The sequence below is a fragment of the Nicotiana attenuata genome, unplaced genomic scaffold, assembly GCF_001879085.1.
Source record: "Nicotiana attenuata strain UT unplaced genomic scaffold, NIATTr2, whole genome shotgun sequence".
Taxonomy (NCBI): Eukaryota; Viridiplantae; Streptophyta; class Magnoliopsida; order Solanales; family Solanaceae; genus Nicotiana; species Nicotiana attenuata.
Genome location: NW_017672106.1, coordinates 1 through 16,879, shown reverse-complemented (window position 1 = coordinate 16,879; position 16,879 = coordinate 1). Strand labels below are relative to the sequence as shown.

At 41.2% G+C, this 16,879-nt stretch overlaps 1 protein-coding gene across 1 annotated transcript; it reads right to left on the bottom strand.

The window, feature by feature from the left end:
* Positions 1-6,715: 6,715 nt before the first annotated feature.
* Positions 6,716-7,786, bottom strand: LOC109211862. Its single transcript, XM_019375448.1, has 3 exons — positions 7,475-7,786; positions 7,087-7,356; positions 6,716-6,991 (listed from the first exon to the last, which is right to left on the bottom strand). Exons 1-3 carry the CDS (start codon positions 7,784-7,786, stop codon positions 6,716-6,718), a joined length of 858 nt encoding a protein of 285 aa, XP_019230993.1.
* Between the last annotated feature and the right edge of the window lie 9,093 nt (positions 7,787-16,879).

Below are 16,879 nucleotides of genomic sequence, written 5' to 3'. Positions count from 1 at the left end.
AAAAATGTTGACTACAAAATTTTCTCTTCATCTACAAAATTTCTACAAAAAAAAAACTACAAATAAACTACAAATCAGTTTAAGTATTGTATAAAGTTGTATTATTTTTAAGGGTTCTGCGAAATTACTACATTTATACTACAATTAAACTACAATCTTATGTGGAAAAAAATGTTGACAACAAAATTTGCTCTTCATCTACAAAATTTCTACAAAACTACAAATAAACTACAATTGCACCCATACTGTCACACTTATATTGGGTCATATTTAAGTCTTTTCAAGTTAAACCAACACAAATACAAATTTCAAGCTACTAGCAAAAAATTGCACGAGATCGACTAGGATTAAAAAGAAGAGAAAATGAAGAAATTGTCGATGAGAAGCTTTAAACTCGAGGAGAACCAAATAGAAGGTGAATCAAGAGTTTAGGGCTGAGATATTGATTTTGCTGACTTCATCTTCTTTTTCAGATCTAGCTAGTGTTTTGATTTTGATTATTCTACATCTTGATGGTTACGGCCTTTTGAAGCTCGCCGGAGAAGGTTACAGAAGATTCATATGGCTACCCCACAAATTTACAATTGAGAATTGTCTATGTTGAAAAACAATAGGTTTCATATTGAATCTCTTTGGCTAAAAATCTGATTATAAAAAATGGGTCTCATTTCTGTATTTTTTGAGAAGAAGAAGGAATGGAGAAGAGAAAGAAATGGGAGGGGGGAAATGGCGCTGGTCAGATCTTGGGAATTAAGGGGAGAGAGAAACGTGGGATATATGGACACCTTTAATTAAGGAGTAAAAAACTGCTAATTAATTATGCCTCTAAATTAATTATGGTATATAAATGGTAATTTGGTATGCTGAAATGTAATTAACTCAAACCTTAAACATTGAGGGTAATAAGGTTTCATATGTGGTATAGGAAGGTAAAAATTCCTTAGAATTACTACTATGATTCTTGAATTGAAGCAACAGTAGCATTTTTATCAGTATTGTTCCAGCTAGTTTGATTCCTATGTCCCTCTGTATGCATAAAACTTGAAAAAAATTGAATTGTCTGAATTGGCAAAGCTGCAGAAGTATTAGATCAGTTTAGTAATCCAAAACTATACAAACATTGTGTATGTTAATGATAGTTAGGGTAAAAATTAAACCTGGAAATTAAGTAGGTGTGACAAGTTTGGTGGATTGTTGGATTTTGGTAGTAGTTATATCTTACACTAAACAATAAAAAATTGAAAATCCCAAAACTTTAATTTCAGACTTCTCACAAAACATTCACTACCATTAAATTAGGATAAAGGAGTATACTTTTTCTGTTTTATTAGCTTAAGAAGTTGAGATCTCTCATCCAATCTAAAGATGCAACAGAAGGTTCGCATTTTCTTCTATAGTGCACTAAATCAATTTGAATTATACTATAACAATATATAGTTCTTACACTTGTATATTGTTTAACCAGAAAATAGGAATTTCGGTCAAAGCGTAATTTTAGAAAAACTCGGGTTACTGATAATCGAATAAGGAAATAACTATGTAGCAAGAGAAGCAAAAAATTGGACTGAGAAGTAGTTGAGTAAGCAATTGAAAGCAATGTAAATAAGTATATTCCAATAATATCATTGTCCCCAATACAAATGTTATTTCTCTCAATTTATAGCTATTTCTAAGTATTACGTTTCTTTCCTCTCATAATAGAGCCATTATGAGCAATTAATGGCATTAATGTAACGTTATAATTGGCAATCGTAACTGTTTCGTGAAGATCTTATAACTTTTTCCATCATTTATGCTCATTAATTGCAGATAATACGTATTTGTACTTTTTGCTATCTAGGTTCATTCCTCCGATGTCTCTTCAAATTATCAAGAGATCCGAGTAACCGTTCCTTCTTATTTTCTTAAACCTTTGCCCGTACCTATTAAGGCTCATGTCTCTTTAAATGCTCTTTGCTAGCTGTCACTCTTTTATTGATCCACGTGTCTTGACATGTCAGCACTTAATTAATTCCCAATGTTAACTCGATTTTTCCCAATACAGATAGTCCCCCCACTTGCCATTTATTCAGCGATTGAATATTTGGGAAGTGGATCTTATTAAAGCGGGAATTTTTGCCGCCATCCCCACATATCATTATACCTTTTCCAGAACTGACGCTTTGCATGTCACTTCCATTTAATGCATGTTACACGTGATGACTTTTGATTGGTTCTGCAGTTCTTCAGCGTCTTTTAGGGCTTTTTTACGGCTACATCAATCACGAATACAGTTTTCATTATGACGTTCCCATCATTACCTTTTTGTTTGACGGTTGCTTCTGAGTATAAATATATCCTTTGTCTTTTCTTTCATAGAAAAGTATTCCATCTTTGACTATTCAATCTTCTCTTCTTCTTCGTACAGCTATGTCTTCTTCAAACCCTGATCCTCAAAAAGTTCTTATCGTAGATGAACTTCCCCTTGCTCCTACTAGAAGCAGGAGGGGGGGTAGGTTGCGTAGTTTGGGGTCAGTTTCTATTCGAGGTTCTTCTTCTTCTCAACCTAGTTCCACTCCTCCTTCATCTTCTAGAACTAGGGCTTCTCTTCCACATAGGTCTTCTGCCAGAAGTAGAGATTCCAATGAGCTAATTCGTGAACCTACAGTAGATGAGATTATCCCTTCTGAACTTTCTTTTTACACTGATAGAGAATCGATTAGAAACCAGGTTTCCTCTCATGATCGTGCTGATGTTTACCCTTCACAGATTACTGAAGGTTTGATCTCTGTTGTTCGTAGAGATTGTCAATGGAAGTTCGATTTCCCAGTTCTGGTCCCTAATGCAAATCAAAGGATTACGTCTTTTAAAGCTGGCTTTTCTTTTGTGTATACGTACCCCTTTACATTGGACTTTAGACCCCCTATTGATCCAGTCATTATTGAATTCTACCGCTTCTTCAATGTGTGTTTAGGACAAATTGGCCCTATTGTATGGAGGGTTGTTGCATGTTTAAGGTATTTGGCTAATTTGGCTCAATTGCCTTTCACCTTTTTTCATCTAATCTATCTCTACTCCCCTAAGTTGTTCCGTCATGGGATTTTTACTTTTGTGGCGAGGAGTAAGAGAGTTTTAGTCAGCCCTGAGGACGATAAAGATCGTGGCTGGTACGCCCAATTTGCTGCTGCTCCTACGATAAGGTTAGTAGGTGAAGAAAATATGCCATTCCCTGAAAAGTGGAATTTTGCACGTAAGTGTTTTTTTTTACAACTTTCTCTCTTCTGTTTTTTTTAAGAATTTGTACTTCTCATGACTATTTCACTTTTCTTTTTTCAGCAACCAAGGGAACTGTTGAAGAAATTCCCAATTTTCGTGGTTGGGTAGAAAAATTGTTGACCATTGTTCCGATGGAAGTTAGATCTTGGAAGTACCTCTCAAATAGGTTTGGTTGAAAGGTTAAGACTCATGGTAAAAAAAAAATTCCTTTTATTTTTATTCATTCTTTCATTAGTGTTGACATCCAATTTTGTCCCTCCTTTCTTCCAAACTTTTTGTTTAAGCTTCTAATATCACTAATAATGTAAGGATAGTTATTTTACCATTTTTAGCACAAACTAGACCTTATTATCATTATTATTGTTATTATTATTATTATTATTATTATTATTATTATTATTATTATTTACCTAATATCACTATTACTAGTATTACTACTACTACTACCACTACTATTACTATTATTGGAATTAGTACTAGTATTACTATATATATTATTATGACTACTGCTAACTACTATTATAATTATATTTATTATTATCATTATCACTAATTATTAGAATTGCTAAAATTATCATAAAAATTACATTCATCATTGACATCACTACTATATTTTATCACAAGTTTTTTATTTTAAACAAGTTTGTCGTTACTTTGCTTTTAAATTCTATAGTTATTAAATGTAAGACAATATTTTATTAGTATATATATCATTAGCAAAGCTTTGTAATATTAATTAGAAGCCCAAAGAAGTTTATGAGGAAGAAATTCCAATCCAAACAATTATTCCATTTTGTAAAGCTTCAGTTCTTTATCCAATTGAGCATAGCCCAGAACTATATTAAATCAGCCCAAAAAATATTAGCCTTGACTAAAGCTTTTCCAGATTCTTCCATATTAGAAATATCTCTGATTTGGATTCCAAAATCTCTTTAATCATATTGAAATATTTGCTTCAATTCCAACAGAAAAGCTGCCATCCTACCCTACTTTATTGACTAAAGCGTCTGAAATTTTCAGACTTGCCTTCCTCTCTCATGGCTTCCCACACCCTTTCTTCTTTTTTGCTTCAAAACATGGATCATCTTTCAGAAAAGCAACATTGATTATAAGAAAAGAAATCAAAGCCATCTCAGAGAAAGGACGATTCTCTGTCTTGCCTCCAACGTTCGGATTCAAGCGGCCATTTTTTATCAAGATTCAAGTCCGATTTTGAATTCCCTGATAAAGACCCAAACCCTACTTCTTCACCTATAAATATTAGCATTTGGAATATATTGGAGAGAGCTTTTGGAGCCGTTGCACCACTCTTTAAACCCACAAACTTCAGCCGCGCCTTTTACCCCAAAACTAGAAGCTCTTAGCCGCCCCTTTCACCCCAAAATATGAGAGTTTCAGCCGCCCCCTTTACTAGAGAAACACCTCTGTCCATCGCTGCATACGATTCTCAAACTTACTGCTTTTCGCTCCCGCCTTTACTCCTTTAAAACACTCTCTAAAATCCTAGCTTTTCGTTTGATATTTCTCGCCTCTATTGGTTGATTTTTTTTAGTCAAAGCAGAGGTGTTTTGGTATTTTTCCGGAATCGTTCGAAGTAGTTAGTTCGAGGTCGGAGTCCGATAAATCTAAAACCTCGCCCAGTTCACTGCCCTGCAAAAGGTCGGTATCTTTCTTTTTATGGAATTTATAAAATGTTCATGTTTCAGCATCTATTTGGCAATGAGCTCTTAATGTTCTGATATTTTATCTTTTATCTGGGGTGCTTTTGTTGATTTTTGACATTGTTCTGTTTCAAGTTGTCATTTTATGCACAGTAGTTTAATTGGAAATCATACAATATGTCCATTCCTTTGTTTACTTGAATGCTGAAATCATGTCTTATTAAATTGTTTTTCTGGCCATGTACTACTCGAAACATGAAGGATAACTGTTTGTCAATGTGCTTATGTGAACTATTCAGCTGTTGACAAACCCAAGTAGCAGAAACCATGTCTAATACTTGATTTTCTCTATAAAAATTATAATAGCTGATATCGAGATGTCGTGTTCTATTTTGGTTTGCTTCATGTCAAATGTCTAAGACAAGACTTGATATCATGGAACTAGATATTTGGCATGCCTCGCTATTGATTTTTGGTATTTTTAAGTTCAAAGCAATGGATCTGTATTCAATCATGTAGAGGAATAATTTGTGCTTCATGAGGCTAGTACTTGTTTGAAAGAGGTTACTATGTTAATCCTAAATAAAGTGCTGCTAAGTGACTAGCAATGACATTATAGGAACCACGAGATTGTCATGGGCGGCTTTCCAGCCATGCCCCATGACCCCTTGGGCGCGCCCCGTGACGTCCTAGCGAACCTCCCAATGCCTAGCGCCACGGACGGCCCCGTGGTCTTGGCCGCGCCAAGTGACAAGCGTGCAGGTGCCTCTGTCGCCCCACCGATATCCCTCGCGAGCGCCAAGCCGCAGGCAGAAGCCAACAGCGCCGCGCGCGCAGACCGTGATGCCAAAGACACTGCTGCTGACAACGGACCTGCTGCTGCCTTATAGAAGACTAAGTCATTTTCATTGTAAATATAGAGTAGTTTTATTTCATGTACTTCCATTATGTTTCTCTAGCTTAATCAAGTCTACTCCTGTAACTTTGGATTATTTTTTTTAAGTACTATTAGGGGGGATCAAGCAATCAAAACTTTCTAGCAAGCAAGCAATTCTCTTACTGGTGTCTCTCCCCCTCGACACCGCGTTGCTTTTCTGTAATAGCTTTCATTAATGCAATCAAGCTTTCTTTCATTCTGAATTCTCATTTCTGTTCTCTCAATTGCTCTTGACATTGGTTTTCCCGTACGGCACTGACAATCTCGTCTAGCGTACGGAGGGGACCTCAGTTGGCGGACAGCAACTGCACTGACATCAGTTGCCTAGCCTTACGTCGCCCTTCCAAGGAATCTCAGGAAGGCGCCGCGTAACAATACGCATGCGATGTCCCCAAAGAAGCTCAACTACCCATTCCATACCAGGCCTAGATGTATGTTGTTGTTGGCGAGAAAATAACCTATTTTCTCGTGCCACTTGTTCAGCATGATCAGCGATAGCACAACACATGATATAATTCTCAATATCACTGTCTGAATCACTGGAGTCACTGCTAGATATGCTCATAATTTTTCAACTGAAAAGATATACAAAAGACAAGGTAATCACTAAGAAAGATGATCATGAATTAAGTAGCTTTCAAAATTAAAACTGCATTCAGTAAGAAAGATGATCATGAATTGATCTAAAGTTCTCTGAAAACGCATTCACTATAGAGAAAATTATACAACACATAGGAAGTCATTACTCATATTGCAGTCATGAACTACACCATAAACTACACCATAACGTACAACTAAAATAATTAGGATCAGCGTTTCACGCATTAGAGTACAACATAACAAAATAAAAATAACAGTTAGCTCAATTTTTCTTTAAGTCGTTAAACCATTCAACTTGATTTTTTTCGGTCATATGAACGAATATCTTGCGAAAGCTGGGGTTGAGCAAGAAAGGCGCTGCTGGTGAAAATTTTTCGTTAGCTAAACCATGCTTTTGCAAGACAAATTGCAAGTGGGTAGTCACAGCTTCCTCAGAGTAGACATCAATCTCAGTTTCTTTCAACGCTTGTATCTGCTCTTGTTCCTGCTTCTTTCTTTCTTTTGCTTCCTCTTTGTTTCTCTTCCACTCCAAGTGCTTCTTTAAATAATCATGTGAGTAGTTTGCAGCTATAGCACGACTTTTTTTGTGACCGTGTAGGTGTTCCACCCTCTGTCTGCACAGACATCACACACAGTTCGCTTTCCACTAACAGTTTCACTACCGGTGTTCAGAGACATAAGACGACATAGATTTTCAGTACCAGCGGGGTAGTCGTCACAATTAGAAGGTTCATTCTCCACGGCAATAGCTTCATTTGATTGTTGTGAAAAATTAGGATTTGTACTATACGTAACATGGTTTCCCGTGGCAAATGAATTCCCAAATATCTCATCCAGTAAGTCAAAATCTTTAAGCCCTTGGTATCTGTACTTGGAAATATAGACATTCTTCTCTTTCTTTTGCTGTAAATATTTTTTGCAATAGAATGTTAGTTCAATATGCATATAGGTAGAACATATGTAACTTTTTCAATCTCCCAAACTTACCTTCACATGATTCGCCCAAATATGGACAGGTAACTGTGTTAGCTATAGGGTCCCATCCGTACCCGGAGCAAGAATTAAGGAGCTCCTTGAAGGTTTTTGTCTCTCTGTTTAATCTTCCAACCTTGGACTTAATTTTCTCATAGTCAAACCTATCCACATTTCCAATTTTCATCAAAAACTCATCCTTAATTTCTGTCCAACGTGGACCGCTGAGGGTAGAACCATTAAACCCGTGCTTCCTCGCATCATCATGTAGGACATTTATGAGGATCGATGTTTCATCATCTGTCCATTTATCAGCAGCACCACCACGTGGTTTATCAATTGAACCATGCGGTTTATTCATTCTTTTACGTTTCTACAATACAACAATAATAGGACAATATATCACATGCCTAACTTTATTTTCTTAGTGCATAAAATCCAAAAGCATGCCTTAAACTATATGGAAGGCATACTAGCACAAACAGAAGGATTAAAATTTAAAGTATGTTACCTATTAACCGGTAGAGGCAGAGTCACAGAATTCTCGTCAGAAATCTAAAAACCAGCTTCAGGTATTATGGGCGTTACAAAACTTTAAAAGCAAGGCCAAAACGTTAGCTGCATCAGCCGAATGATACAAAAAAATAAAGCATAAAGATGCTATACAAAAGGGAAAGAAATTGTTTTTTCAGTTGTGTCCACTTCCAAAAATCCAAATTGCATAACGGCATAAGCATCTGGGCTGAAAAAAGTAACTTTTCCAGCCAACCCAAGACCCCAATTTCAGCCAAACACAACCGGAAAAAAAAAAGAGAGAGAGAGAGAGAGAGAAATCTATCATCATCACAAGCAAAGATTAGTCAATGTAGGAGATGAGAGACTTCTGCATATACATGGGAGGGTTTACAAAACTAAAGAAAAACTCATACAAATCAAGCAAAACAAATCTGAAGAAAATTCAAACAAAACTAGCGAAACAAATCCGAAGAAAATTCATACAAATCTGCAGAAAATTTAAATAAGTATTAGCATATTTTAGCAAATTACCTTCGAATTTCTTATTTACTGTGGATTGCAAACGATTGGCACAGAGAATTTGCGGTGGAGTTCTCTTCTGTTATAGAGGGCAAAGCAGATGCGTGGGTTTAATGAGGGCAAAGCAAATGCGTGAGTTTAATGAGAGGCAAGTGAGCAGATATGGTTTAGTTGGGCTTAATAAATGTGGGCTCTTTTATAAAATATAAAAGTTTGGGATAATATTGAGAATTTTAAAAAAATATAACGGTCATATTTTGGCCCAAAATCAGCTTATTAGCTGATTTTGGGATTTGAAATATGGGATTTAGGTTTTGGCCAAAATGTGGGTAAAATTTACGGTCAAACATGGCTTTTGAAAATAAATTTCAAATTTATTTTGGGAAATTGTATGGCCAAACGGGGCCTTAATTACACCAATGAATGCTAAATAAACAATTTCTAATGCATGCAAATAAGTTTTCTAAAGCTTTTCCCAAAAAGTCAAAAATCGGCCCCGGGCCCACATGGTCAAAACCCGAGGTTCGAACCAAAATCCGACTACCCATTCACCCATGAACTCAAATATATAATTTGTTTTGAAATCGGACCTCAAATCGAGGTCCAAATCCCCATTTTTTGAAAAACCTAGGTTCTACTCAAAACACCCAATTTCCCCCATGAAAATCATTGATTTTTGAGTTGAAATCATGTTAAAAGATGTTAATGATTGATGGAAACTAGTAAAAATTGACTTACAATCGATTTGGAAGAAGAGTTGTTCTTGGAAAATCGCCCTAGGGAGTTTTTGTTTTGAAAAGATGTGAAAAGGGGTTGTTTTATCGGCTAAGTATAAAAAGTTGCAGGCTGCAGTTATGGGAATTGCAAAGGGAGGTTGGGAAATGCGAACTGAAAATTGCGAAGGGAGGTTGGGAAATGTGAACTTGGAATTGCGAAGGGAGGTTGGCAAATGCGAAGCCTGCAGGCCTGCAATTCCTTAAGTCTAAAATTTCACCCCGTGGCCTATCCAAAACTCACCCGAGCCCTCGGGGCTCCAAACCAAATATGCACACTACCCTAAAAACATCATACGGACTCACTCGTGCATTCAAATCACTAGAATAACATCAGGAACTATGAATTTAGCATCAAAATCATGAAACTTTCTCAAGACTTCAAATTTCCAATTTTCTCAATAACTATCCGATTCACGTCGTTTCAAGTCCGTTTCTTACCAAATTTTACCGACAACACATATAAATCATATTGAACCTGTACCGGGCTCCGAAACCATAATACGGGCCCGATACCACAGGTTTCACATAACATTTCACTTTCAAAAACCTTTATATTTTTTTCAGAAAATAATTTCTTTCAAAAATTCATTTCTCGGGCTTGAGACCTCGGAATTCGATTCTGGGCATACGCCCAAGTCCCATATTTTCCTACGGACCCTCCGGGACCGTCAAATCACAGGCCCGGGTCCGTTTATCCAAAATATTGACCGAAGTCAACCTAATTCATTTTAAAGCCAAATTTTATCATTTTTCACAGATTTTCACATATAGACTTCCAGCTACACGCCCGGACTGCGCACGCAAATCGAGGTGATGCTGAAAGAGGTTTTTAAGGCCTCGAAACACAAAATTAAATTTAAAAACAAGTGATGACCTTTTGGGTCATCACATCCTCCACCTCTAAAACAACCGTTCGTCCTCGAACGAACTGAAGAAGGAAGTACCTGAGTCGGGGAAAAGATGGGGATAACGGCTCCGTATATCTGACTTAGACTTCCAGGTCGATGCCTCGGCAGGCTGACCTTTCCACTGAACACGAACAGAAGGAAAACTCTTTGATCTCAACTGACGAACATGCCGGTCTAGAATAGCTTCCGGCTCCTCCTCATAGGACAAATCCTTGTCCAACTGGACAGTGCTGAAATCTAACACGTGGGATGGATCACCGTGATACTTCCGAAGCATGGATACGTGAAACACTGGATGCACATCTGATAAGCTCGGCGGCAATGCAAGTCTGTAAGCCACCTCTCCCACTCGATCAAGAATCTCAAACGGGCCAATGAACCTAGGGCTAAGCTTGCCCTTCTTCCCGAATCTCATCACGCCCTTCATAGGCGACACTCGAAGCAATACCCGCTCACCGACCATGAAAGCCAAATCCCTAACCTTGCGGTCGGCATAGCTCTTTTGCCTGGACTGAGCTGTACGAAGCCTGTCCTGAATGATCCTGACCTTGTCCAAGGCATCCTGTACTAGATCCGTACCCAACAACCGAGCCTCTCCTGGCTCAAACCATCCAACCGGCGACCGACACCGCCTACCATATAGAGCCTCATAAGGAGCCATCTGAATACTCGACTGGTAGCTGTTATTGTAGGCAAACTCTGCTAAAGGCAAGAACTGATCCCACCAGCCTCCAAAGTCAATGACACAAGCTCAGAGCATATTCTCCAAAATCTGAATGGTCCGCTCGGACTGCCCGTCGTCTGAGGATGAAACGCTGTGCTCAACTCCACCCGTGTGCCCAATTCTCGCTGAACTGCTTTCCAGAAATGTGAGATAAACTGCGTGGCTCGATCCGAAATGATAGACACGGGCACACCATGAAGACGAACAATCTCCCGGATATAGATCTCAGCTAACCTCTCGGAAGAATAGGAGACTGCCATAGGAATGAAATATGCTGACTTGGTCAGCCTATCCACAATAACCCATACTGCATCGAACTTCTTCTGAGTCTGTGGGAGTCCAACAACAAAGTCCATAGTGATACGCTCCCACTTCCACTCAAGAATCTCAATCTTCTGGAACACACCGCCAGACCTCTGAAGCTCGTACTTAACCTGCTGACAATTCAAACACCGATCCACATACGCAACAATGTCCTTCTTCATTCTCCTCCACCAGTAATGCTTCCGTAAGTACTGATACATCTTGGAGGCGCCCGGATGAATAGAGTACCGGGAACTATGGGCCTCCTCTAGAATCAACTCCCGAAGTCCATCCACATTAGGCACACAAATACGACCCTGCATTCTTAAAACTCCATCATCTCCTAGTGTGACCTGCTTGGCATCTCCGTGCTGCACCGTGTCTCTGAGGACACATAAACGAGGATCATCATACTGCCAATCTCGGATACGCACCAATAAAGAAGAGCGAGCAAATGTGCAAGGTAATATGCGGCTGGGCTCAGAAACGTCCAACCTCACAAACTGATTGGCCAAAGCCTGGACATCAGGGGCAAGCGGTCTCTCACCGACTGGAATATACGCCAGACTGCCCATACTGGCCGACTTCCTACTCAAAGCATCGGCACCACATTGGCCTTTCCCGGATGATATAAGATAGTGACATCATAATCTTTCAATAGCTCCAACCACCTTCTCTGCCTCAAATTTAACTCCTTCTGCTTGAATAAATACTGCAAACTCTTGTGGTCCGTGAACACTTCGCATGCCACGCTATATAGATAATACCTCCAAATCTTCAGTGCATGAACAATGGCTGCTAACTTCAAATCATGGACTGGATAGTTCTTTTCATGAATCTTCAACTGGCGCGAAGCATAAGCAATGACCTTGCCATTCTGCGTCAACACCGCACCAAGCCCAACACGAGATGCATCACAATAAACTGTATATGGGCCTGAACCTGTAGGCAAAGCCAACACTGGTGCCGTAGTCAAGGCTGTCTTGAGCTTCTGGAAGCTCGCCTCGCACTCATCCGACCATTTAAATTGGGCACCTTTCTAGGTCAACCTGGTCATCGGGGCTGTAATAGATGAAAACCCCTCCACGAACCGACGATAATAACCTGCCAAACCCAAGAAACTCCAGATTGGCTGATGTGGGTCGAGGCCAGTTCTTGACTGCCTCTATCTTCTTTGGATCTACCTGAATAACCTCTGCTGAAACCACATGCCCCAAGAAAGCAACTGAACTCAACCAGAACTCACACTTTGAAAACTTGGCATACAGCTGACTATCTCTCAAGAGTCTGAAGAACCACTCTCAAATGCTGCCCATGCTCCTCCTGACTGCGGGAATAAATTAAGATATCGTCAATGAAGACTATCACGAACGAATCCAAGTAAGGCCTGAACACTCGGTTCATCAAATCCATAAAAGTTGCCGGGGCATTCGTCAACCCGAATGACATCACCAAGAACTCATAATGCCCGTACCGAGTGCGAATAGTTGTTTTAGGGACATCCGATGCCCTAATCTTCAAGTGATGGTAGCCTGATCTCAAGTCGATCTTAGAAAACACTTGGGCACCCTGAAGCTGGTCGAACAAATCCTCAATCCTCGGCAATGGGTACTTATTCTTGATTGTGACCTTGTTCAATTGCCAGTAATCTATACACATTCTCATTGATCCGTCCTTCTTCTTGACAGACAACACCGGCGCACCCCATGGCGAGACACTGAGTCTAATGAAGCCCTTATCAAGCAAGTCTTGCAACTGCTCCTTTAACTCTTTCAACTCAGGCGTGGCCATGCGATATGGCGGAATAGAAATGGGCTGAGTGCCCGGAGCCAGGTCAATGCAAAAATCAATATCCCTGTAGGGTGGCATACCCGGCAGGTACGAAGGAAATACCTCAGGAAACTCACGAACTACAGGCACAGAATCAATGGAAGGAACCTCGGAAATGGAATCACGAACGTATGCCAAATAGGCCAAACACCCCTTCTCGACCATTCGCCGAGCCTTCATATATGAGATAACACTACGGGTAGAATGACCAGGAGTCCCTCTCCACTCTAAACGAGTTAAACCCGGTAGGGCTAAGGTCACAGTCTTGGCATGACAATCCAAGATGGCATGGTAAGGTGACAACCAGTCCATCCCCAGTATGACATCAAAATCGACCATGTCCAGCAATAATAAGTCTACTCGGGTCTCAAGACCCTCGATCACAACCACGCAAGAACGATGAACACAATCTACCACAATAGAATCACCCAAGAGGGTGGATACATAAACAGGAATACTTAGAGAATCACTGGATACGACCAGATACGGCGCAAAATAAGATGACACATAAGAGTAGGTAGACCCTGGATCAAATAGCACTGAAGCTCCCTACTACAAACCGAAACCGTACCTGTGATAACTGCATCGGAAGCCTCATCCTCCGGCCTAGCTGGATGAGCATAAAATTGGGGCTGGGCCCCACCACCCTGAACTACCTCTCTGGGATGGCCTACTGCTGGTTGGCTTCCACCCCTAGCGGCCTGAGCTCCACCTCTAGCACCTCTACCTCCACCTCTAGCACCTCTACCCCCACCTCTGGTTGGCTGGGCGGGCTGTGGAACACTTGGTGCCTGAACCATAGCACGGGAACCCTGCTGCTGCGACTGAGTACCCACTAACCTCGGACAAGCCCTCCGGATATGACCATACTCACCACACTCAAAGCATCCACCTGAGTGCTGCGGCTGAGGAAACTGAGACTGACCCTGACGACCTGAATGACCACTCCGAAAACTCTGGAGCGGCGGTGCACTGATAGGAGCTGGTGGTGCACTGTAGGGCTGCTGATCAGAATACTGTGTATGAGAACCACGGCCACTTGAAGCACCGTGAGAAGCCTGAAGCGCTGATTGAAAGGGCCTAGGAGGATGGCCTCTACCATACGAATCCCTGCCTTCAGACGAGGTACCACTGAATCTGCCTGAATGACGGGGCCCCTTGTCAAACCCCTAACCTCCTCCCCGTGACAAAACCATCTCGACCCTCCTGGCCACATTGACCGCCTCCTGGAAATAAATATCACTCCCCGTCTCCTTAGCCATCTGAAGTCGAATGGGCTGGATAAGTCCCTCAATGAACCTCCTCACTCTCTGTGGGGAGTATAAGTAGAGCATGACGGGCCAATTCAATAAACCTGGTCTCATACTGGGTAATAGTCATGGAACCCTGCTGGAGACGCTCGAACTGCCTCCGGTACATCTCCCTCTGAGTAATGGGAAGAAATTTCTCCAAGAATAGCTGGGTAAACTGCTCCCAAGTCAAAGCTGGCGATCCGGCTGGTCTAGCCAAACAATAATCTCTCCACCAAGTCTTGGCGGATCCAGATAAGCGGAAAGTAGCAAAGTCGACCCCATTGGTCTCCACTATCCCCATGTTCCTGAGAACCTCATAACAACTGTCTAGATAATCCTGGGGATCCTCAGAAGATGCACCGCTGAAAGTGGCAGTGAAGAGCTTAGTAAACCTATCCAATCTCCACAAGGCATCGGCAGTCATGGCTGCTCCAACACCGGTCTGGGCTACCACACCCAGCTGAACTGCTCCAACTGGCTGAGCTGCTGGAGTCTGGAACTGAAGAGCTACCTACTCCGGAGTGCGAGTAGCAGGAGTCTGGGCCCCTCCTCCAGCCTGAGAGACGGCTGGGGCTACAGGAAGCAATCCTGCCTGGGTGACACTCTCCATGAGGCCAACTAGAGGGACCAGAGCATCCTGAAGTACTGGAGTAGCAATGAACCCCTCTGGGACCTGAGCTGGGCCCACTGGAGCTGTCTGGGCCGGAACCTCCTCGTCAAACTCAACCTGAGGCTCCGCCGCTGGTGGTGCTGCTGCGGGCTGAGCTCTGCCCCTACCTCGGCCTCTGCCCCTCGCGGGAGCTGTTGGGGGCTCGGGCTGCTGATCAGCGAATGAGGAAGCGCGTGTTCTCGGCATCTGCGAAAGAACAGAGTAGAAATTCTATTAGTATTGAGAAACCATACCGCACGACAGGAAAGAATAAATGCGAAGTTTTTCCTAACTCTGTAGCCTCTAGGTGATAAGTACAGACGTCTCCGTACCGATCCCTCAGACTCTACCAAGCTTGTATGTGAATTGTGAGACCTATGTAACCTAGTGCTCTGATACCAACTTGTCACGACCCGAATTTCCCGCCCTCGGGAGTCGTAATGGCGCCTACTAGTGAAAGCTAGGCAAGCCAACTAACTGAACTATTTAACCTGTTTTCCATTTTCATTTTATTTAATGACCTAGCATCAACAATTTATAGCAACATAATTTAATATGCGGAAGAAATAAATTTCAAGTTTAACAGTATTACTAATACTATCCCATAACAAAACCACCCAAGATTTTGTGTCACAACTTCACAGACTGTCTAAGAGTACTACAAATAAGGGTCTGAAAGAAATAACAAAATACTGTCTCTAGAACTACATAAGAGAAGTAGGAAAATAGATAGAGGGAGACGCCAAGGCCTGCGGACGCCTGCAGGACTACCTCGGGTCGCTTGGTAAGTAGGAAGCTGAAACCTCACTGCGGTCCGAAATCTGCAGTACTGGGATCTGCACAAAATAGTGCAGAGTGTAGTATCAGCACAACCGACCCCATGTGCTGGTAAGTGCCTAGCCTAACCTTGGCGAAGTAGTGACGAGGCTAGGACCAGACTACCAAATAAACCTGTGTAGTTATATAATATACAGCGGAATATAAACAGAAATAAACAAGTAAAGATGGGAGGGGGTACATGCTGCGGGGTATATCAGTTTCAACAGTAAATCAAGAATAAGGCACAAGGACCACTTAGAATTTACAACGAAACAACAAGGAACTTATATTCCATCCATAAACACTTTGTATCAACAATTATTGCGGCGCGCAACCTGATCCCAACATATAACAACACTGTTGCGGCGTGCAACCCGATCCATATTATTTATCCCTGTTGCGGCGTGCAACCTGACCCAATCATATCATTGTTGCGGCGTGCAACCCGATCCAAATATCTCATTGTTGCGGCGTGCAACCTGACCCAGATATATCATTGTTGCGACGTGCAACCCGATCCAAATATATCATTGTTGCGGCGTGCAACCCGATCCAAATATGTCATTGTTGCGGCATGCAACCCGATCCAAATATACAATCAACATCAACCATAACAAGAGTCCCGGCTAGGGATCAATAAGATCTACACTATCCCGGCAAGGGAGTCAACAATAAGAATGAACACATCCCGGCAAGGGAAAATCAGCTATAACCAAACTTGTTCCAACATTCTACTACCTCAACTAACACAAATGCTCAACATGAGTAATCTCTACGAGAATAATTATAAACCTTGCTCAACACAGAGGGTCAACAACTTAGGCATTCGTAGTAGTTCTCAATAACACAATAAATTTCAAGTTAAGACTCACGGTCATGCTCGACACCGACGTATAGATACTCGTCACCACACCTATACGTCGTACTCAACACATAACATGTAGCATACAAGATCAAACTCCTATTCCCTCAAGCTAAGGTTGGACCAAACACTTACCTCGATGCCATGAACTCAGTTCAAGCCTCAACTATAGCTTTATCTCGTGATTCCACCACCAGTTCGCTCGTATCTAGTCACAAGTTACTTAATTACACCATAAACTGGTAAACTAACAATT